We start from the raw sequence: 7,958 nt of genomic DNA, 5'->3' as shown, positions 1-7,958 counted from the left end.
TCTTTTCTTAGTTTTGCATGTAACCCTATTGGAGGGAATTCTTTGTTTTCCTTAGCACGTCTTGTCAGGGGCTTTTGTTTCCTTTATAAAGATAAAATTCAACATTTCTGGAATTCCATGCTCTCTCACTATGTATTCTTCTCTTTCTCTTCTTTTGTATTTCCACATCCCCTATCTTTCCCTGCAGACATGCACCTGATATATTTTTCTTTTCTTTTTTTTAGAGTTGGGGGGAACTTAGAAAAGTGCTTTGTTTCTGATTTTTCATATTCTCTTTTCCCCAACCTATAACATTTGTTGAATTAGGATTCATTCTACTTAATTTAGGCCTGAGAAACTAAATATTTACTCAAAGTCTCACAAGGAATGGATAGAAAATCAGTGTTTGCTTTCAGCCTTGCCTATTGCTGAGCCATCTTGAGTGATCTAGTATATTTGAGGAAATGGTTTCTTCATTGGAAAAGTCAATTTTATATCGGTACATATTTCAAAATTTTATATTTAGCTGTGTTTTAACAACTTGTTAAAAATTTGTTAAATAACTTGCCTTTTAACGATGTATATTACTGTGAAATCCAAAGGAGACCAGGTATGCAAATCATTTTAAAAGCATCTGTGGAAGGACCAGATAGAGGCCTTGGACTGAGAAATGAATGAAGCAAAGACTCAGCTCTCCAGGGCTTTGCAGAAGGGGTCATGCGTAGTTCCTCCTGATAAAATCTTTGCTAGAGAGGCAGTATGTGTTCCAACTGTCTATATCTGTCTCTGTTCTTTGACATTGCTCTCCCCAGAAATAGGACATTTGGTAAATTGGAGTTGCTCATGAGATAGCTAGAGGGAAGAAGCAATGTGTTGAGTCCTTTAGAAACTAGCCTTGACCCCTGAGATTTCCTCAAGGTTAAAGTGGATTAGTTCACCTCGAAGATGTCAGCATAACATGGACGCAGGAACTACAAAACCACTGAGTTATTTGAAAGTTCTTTTATTGGGGCCTGAGGAAGAAGGAAAGTACTCTAAAGAAAGACATTGTATTGGTGAAGGGTGAGGCCAGTATTAAACAACTCACAATGCTAATTGGGTGATGAGAAACAAGTAAGACAATAGCAGACTTCTACAGAATCCTCAGATGTAATCATTGGCAGGGAATATGACAGCATGGATGGTAGAAAAGGCAGGAGGGAAAGGATACCAAACCTCAGGGCCAGGTGAAGTAGCTGAAGGATCTCAGATGATTCCTGTGATGGCCTCAAAGAGCAGGAAGAGAAATCTGAATGCTAAGGAATGGCTTCATGTGGGAGATGGTGATGAGCAAGTCCTAGAGCTGTTGGACTATAGAAAGTTCTCTACTTTATAGTTTATGTGTCTGTTTTCTTTGTGAGCATGTTGGATGCATACATAGTGCTGATTTCTATTAAGGTATATTTATGTGGCAACAAAATTAAGGAAAGAGGGCCACTAAGTCTAACCTATGCACTCAAGGACACCTGGAATCTATCAGTGACCTTTCTGAAGGCAGCTTTCACATCCTTGTTTCTCAGGCTGTAGATCAGAGGGTTCAGCATGGGGATGATCACAGTGTAGAAGACAGACACAATCTTGTCTTCCTCCAAGGATGTGCCTGAGCCACTCCGTATGTACATGAAGGTGAGGGTTCCATAGAACAGGGCCACAGCCGTGAGGTGGGAGGCACACGTGGAGAATGTCTTGGCCCTGCCACCTGGAGACTTCATCCTCAGAATGGACTTGAGGATGAGCAGGTAGGAAATCAGGATGACCAAAGCATTGACCAAAATCACAATGTTGGCAAAGAAGACAAGGATAATCTCAGCGTTTGTTGTGTCACTACAGGCAAGTTTCAGCAGAGGTGGGAAGTCACAGAAGAAGAAGTTGATCTTGTTGTCCTCACAGAAGGAAAGAGAGAAGGTGCATGAGGTACGTATAATACCCCCAGACACACCACAGATGTAAGTTCCCATCACCAAAGTCCAGCAGACTCTGGGGTTCATGGCTACAGTGTAGAGCAGTGGGTTACTGATCGCAACATAGCGGTCATAGGCCATCACGGCCAGCAGGAAGCACTCTGTACCTGCACAGACGGTGAAGGAGAAGAACTGGGCAGCACATCGGCTATAGGAGATGACAGTTTTGTTTGTGGCAAGGGTGGCCAGGATCTGAGGGGTGATGACTGAGGAGTAGCAGGCATCCAGCAGGGAGAGGTGGCTCAGGAAGAAGTACATAGGGGTGTGGAGTTGGATGTCTACATGGATGAGAACTATCATGCCCACATTCCCCAGAAGGGTGACAAGGTAGAAACTGAGAAATAGTATGAAGAGGGGAACCTTCCACTTGGGGTGTTCAGTAAAGCCCATGAGAATGAACTCAGTTACCATGGTGAGATTATTATTAGCCATAGTATCTATGTAATCTTTTGATCTGAGGATGAGGAGGAAGGAAAAATATTCCAGGTTTGAATGACAATTTTTTTTCCACTGGTAGAAGTTATGTTTGCAATCCTATTTTTTTTTTTCAGAATGATTTTCAGAAATCTTTAACCTGGGTGATTTCCTTGGGCATTTCTTGAATTTTCATAGTGGTGACACTTGATCATGGGTTTCTTTTTTCAAATTAATTCTGGTTTATGTTCAGGAAATTTCTGTGAAGAGAGATTCAATTCTCAGGTTTTAAGAGGAACAAGGTGGCCATTTATTCAAATACCCTCTGGGTCCAAAGAAACATAGGTTGCATGGTTTCACTCATTTGTTGTAACTAGAATGTGCCTAGAAAGCTATACTTAAACACTGTGTATGGTAAAAAAAAACAACATAATACACTTGGACATCATAAATTACTCAAGACTCTAGGCATTCACACACTGAGACCACAGGAGGATATTCTTAGCAGAGGCTCACAGGGGAACATAGCTATGTGCATATAATCATACAACATGATGTTTATCAAAATGTACTCCCAGAAATGGAAACAAGTGTTTTTTTTGTTGTTGTTTTCCTTCCCCCAGCCCGCCTTTGTAGCTGTTTTTGCTTTCTATACCTTTTGTCTTATTTGTAAGTTTATCTGTCTTGAGGAGGGTAAACAGGAGCACAGAAGATGGGACAAAGGGTGAACAAATACAGCAATGATAATCAGTAGATGCTATGTTGAAAATGAACTGCGCAACTTGTGGGGGAAGGCGGCTGGGAGGAAAAACTGGGAGAAGATGAGGGAAGAGGGGCCATTGTCCAAAAGAAATGTGCTCATTACTTGACTTATGTAACTGTAACCCCCCTGTACATCACCTTTACAATAACAATCAAGCAAAACAAGACAATAACAATAAAAGAAACCCCTAACAAATGTCATCTGGGACTGCAGTCTTCAATACTCACTTCTATAACCACCATGCATTTGGTCAGGTAGGTATTTGCCATATAAGCTCCACACACAGAGTCCTTCATAGGAGTTGTCTTCCTCTTCCCAGTGGCCTACATGAATTCAATCTATTTTTTTCTCCGAAAACTCTTTATTTTTTTAAGAAAAAAACTGGGCCGGGAAGGTGGCTCAGTGGTAGAATGCTTGCCTTGCATGCCTGAGGCCCTGGGTTTGATTCCTCAGCACCACATAAGCAAAAAGAAAAAAGCTGGAAGTGGCACTGTGGCTCAAGTGGTAGAGTGCTAGCCTTGAGCTGAAGAGCTGAGGGACAGTGCCCAGGCCCAGAGTTCAGGCCCCATAAACAAGGTCTTCATGTTGACTATTCCCACAATGTCCATATTTTTTCTTTTTATATGATTATTCAAACAGGCAGTAAAAATTCCCTAGTCAGATAGTCTTAATAATGACAGTTGAAAGGACAAGTTGAATACATTGTGTTTAAGATGGTAAATATATTTAAACCCCTCATCTTGTCATATATAACCTTGTTGTAAGGCTTTGGACAAGTTATCTATACCTTGTGTCTCAATTTCTTATCTATGACACAAAAATATTCTGTCTGCCTGTTCAAAAAGAAATGTAGTCACTGCCTGACTTGTGTAACCCCTCTCTATATCATCTTTACAATAAAAAATTAAAAATAAGCAACAGAAAAACCCCAAAATACTATGCCTGAATCAGTGTATTTTCAATATTAAATAGCTTAATACTAAGGAGTGAACAGTTTCTAGCTTATAAAGTATTTTACATATGCTATTATTATTCTTTGCTGTCATTATCAGTTTTAGAAAGTATGTGCCTATTTCTGGTCTAAATGTTAATGCATTTCTCTCAATTGGGCTTTGCTGTATTGGTCTATATATTTATTTAATATATTTACTTGTTCCTATATGCCTACATGTCTATATGTTTTTATATATTGACATATTATTCTTTATATAGTTATACATCATCTTTCTCTATAGTCACATATCATCTATAGTTGAGATAGGTATACAAAGATTTATGTCTTTGTTATAATATCTAAGAATTTGGACTCTCACTAAAAATATGAAGAAATCACTTCTTTAATATTTCTTCTGCCCTCATTTCTATTCTATATTTTTTGTCGGTCATGGGGCCTGAACTCTGGGCCTGGGCACTGTCCCTAAGCTTTTAGTAAAGGCTATCACTCTACCATTTGAGCCACAGCGCTACTTCTGGCTTTTCCTGATGTTTTGGTGTTGAGGAATCGAACCCAGGGCCTCATGCATGCAAGGCAACACTCTACCATGGAGCCACCTTCCCAGCCCTCTATTCTATTTTTTTAAAGTCACTCTTTTCCTCCCTCATGTAACAATGTTATCACTTTTAGTCTGATCTTTAATACTTTGCCCATAGGTTGATTATATATATTAAAAAACTGTGGTGTTTAACTATGATGTTTGCATACATGCTGTGGAGATGCGGTGGACGACATATCCCCAAACTTTCCTTGCTTCTAGGAGAAGCTCTCATTCATCATGTGACATGAATAATCTTCTCTTACACCTTGACAGTTGCTCAACATAATTAAATCTGCCTCATCATAATTTCTGCATTTCATAAAGTTCCTTTTTGCCATATGGCATAGTTCTGAGTCACATCAAAAAGCATATGCTTGATGTGTCCATTTCCCACATATATCCAGGATCCCTATGAAAATGATGACTGTCTAATCATCCTTGGGAACTCTTGCATAGAAGTGCACAATCATAACTCTGTTCTTGAAAGGCATCTCTTTGGTTGCACAACGTTCTACTTACGGTATTGTGCAGAATCCTGGCTGGACACATAATGTGATTCTTAATTTGCAGATGCACAACTGAAGCCAGATATCTAAAACTATCTGGCTTTCTCATTTATAGGGGAGCCAGACCCACAGCAGAGTCAGAATCCTTTAGCCTCTACTGGTTCCCCTCCACTATCTGCTTGGCTCATAAAGCAATATTCAGATATCTTCAAGCTCAAATGTGCTCATTCAGGTTCTTTGAATCTATAGCCAAATCTACAAATTTGACATTTTTGATCGTTAAGCACTTCCTTTCTATCAGCACACCTGAGAATTTTATTTACGTGGCAGAGGATGCTGTTGTAGTAATAAAACAATGGATTCATTACAATGCTTCTTTTATAAAACGTTCTTGCACATCTTTTTATATCTGTAAGCCGCTGGGTTTGTTTTCACACTCTCTGATTGAGACTACGATTATAAAATGGCAGGGCTGTGAAGCTGGACATCTACTTTGATGAAAATGATCGTACCCATGTTCCCTAGAAGGGTGATGAGGTAGAAACAGAGAAATAACATGAAGAGGGGAATCTTTAGGGTGGGAAAGTCAGTAGGCCCATGAGAATGAAGCTGGGGACTGTGGTGAGCTTCAGCTTCACCATGGATTCAATGGAGACCTGGCCTAGGGGTGAGAATGAATTAAAATCAAATCCCATTTCTGGTAGGGATTGCAATCCTGAGTCTATTTTATAGAGCTTGTTTACCAGCAATCAAGAACCTGGTTGATTCTCCTTGGAAATGTGCTGAATTCTGGGACCTGAACTTGGAACATTTGAATTAATTCTGGTTTAAGTTTTGGAAATTTCTGTGAAGAGATCAGTGATCTTAAATTTTGAAGGGACCAAGACAGATACATAGCAATCTCACCTCAGACAGGAGACTCTTCCATGACAGACCTAAAACTGAGCCCTCAGAGTTGGAGAATTTCTCCTTTTTACTTCTCTTTTCAGGCCAGTAAGCCCTTTCCTTGTTCTTTCTACACACTGACCTCCCCAAATAGATGAATTAAACCTCTTCTCATGATTGCCTTCTACAAGTTGGAAAGTGATGGATCGGCTCTTCCTGATGGCTGTTTTCTTACAGTGAACTGTTAGATGTTGTTCTTTTGATTGTGTGATTATTCAGGAAGGCAGTAAAAATGGCCTAAGTCAGTATTAATTAATAAGAAAAAGCTTTTCTCCCCAATTTAGTCTTTACCATTTCAGCTCAAAGGCTGGAATATTACATTTCAGTTTTCCAACCAATTTTGACATATTGATTTTAAATAAGTTCAAAGTTGTAGACTTGATGTGCATCAGTTTTATGTGGCTTTGGGAATATTTTCTAATCCCTTTGTGACTTAATCCATAATGTGGAATTTCTAATTCATAAGGTAAAAAATGTAGGCTTGCATCATAGGGTGACTTTGAGAGTATTATATAATTTTATATCTGTAAGGATTGAGCAGAAATGCTCAGCATGTGGAAAAGAGGTAAATAATGTTAGACACTATTATTTTTGCTAGTGTTATAGTGAATTTTAGAAACATGTGATTTCTTGAAAGATACTGCATTTCCTTCACGTATATTTTGCTGTATTGCTGTCAATATCTCTCAAACCTTTTTTTCCCTCTATACCTCAGTACCTATACCTGTAACTTTATAGATACATAAATATATCTCTATTTTAATAATTAAGTATATTTTGGCTCTCACTAGAGTAAATAGAAAGTCACTCCCCTGTCTTGTCTTCTCTATTTTTTTTCTACCCTATTAAAAAGAGTCAGCTAAAAAAAATCCCATTCATGTAACCATACCTGCTCTTCTACTTAAGTCTTCTTACTTTCTCTGTGGGTTAGTTATAAAAATAGTTAAATGGTGCTTCGCTTCACAATGGTGATTGTATACCTGCCAAACACTAAATTGCTAGTATATGTATAGTATATGTATATGCATAGTATATGTAGAAGAAGAGATGTCTGTAAACTTCTGTCACTTCTCGGAAAAGATCTCAAACATCAAATGAATGATTGATTCTTGTGCTTTAGCATTTGGTAAAATAATTGTATTTTGTTTCTTTTACATTTGAGTCATGATCATCTCTGCAGTTCCTAAAGTTCCTGGCTGCCATAGGCCATGGAGTTGAGTCACATCGAATACACACACACTGGTGGCTGACCATTTCCTTTGTGCATCCAGGATTCTCATCATGAAAATGCCTAATGTCTAAGTCACCCTTGGGAGCTTCTGCATGGAAGCCCACATTCATTTATCCTTTCTTGAAAAATAGCTCTTTTGTTCTAGAATGTTCTACTTCACAGACTTCTGGTAGTAAGCCCCTGGACAGATAACATTAGTCTTATCTGTGGATGAGCAATGGAGACCAGACATGTAAAGCTATATGAAGGAGCTAGGGTCCACATCCAAGTCTACCGACTCCATTTTCCTACACCACACCTTCTGGACAATTTACCTGGACTCTTAATAATACATCCAAATTCCCTCAATTTGGAATTTTCTAATTCATGGTCCTTGAATCCATAACAAAATTCCCGAGTATCAAAATTAGATGCCTAAGAAATTTCAGTTCCACAATAAAAGACCCCAAATAGCAAAAACGATCCTCAACAGAAAGAACAGTGTTGGAGGAATAGCAATACCAAATTTCAAACTCTACTATAAAGCCATAGTAATCAAAACAGCCTGGTACTGGCACAAGAACAGACCTCAGGACCAATGGAATA

At 38.8% G+C, this 7,958-nt stretch overlaps 1 protein-coding gene across 1 annotated transcript; it reads right to left on the bottom strand.

Annotated features, from left to right (window-relative positions):
- Positions 1–1,466: 1,466 nt before the first annotated feature.
- LOC105995322 (olfactory receptor 9I1-like) lies at positions 1,467–2,411 on the bottom strand. The gene has a single exon (XM_013029026.1). The coding sequence runs from the start codon at positions 2,409–2,411 to the stop codon at positions 1,467–1,469; it is 945 nt and encodes a 314-aa protein (XP_012884480.1).
- Positions 2,412–7,958: the final 5,547 nt, after the last annotated feature.

This window comes from Dipodomys ordii, unplaced genomic scaffold (assembly GCF_000151885.1).
Source record: "Dipodomys ordii isolate 6190 unplaced genomic scaffold, Dord_2.0 Scaffold117, whole genome shotgun sequence".
Lineage (NCBI taxonomy): Eukaryota > Metazoa > Chordata > Mammalia > Rodentia > Heteromyidae > Dipodomys > Dipodomys ordii.
This window is presented reverse-complemented; position numbering and strand designations above follow the sequence as displayed.

Coding starts and splice junctions, on each gene's coding strand:
- LOC105995322 (XM_013029026.1), bottom strand. CDS start 2,411: ATGGCTAATAATAATCTCACCATGGTAACTGAGTTCATTCTCATGGGC.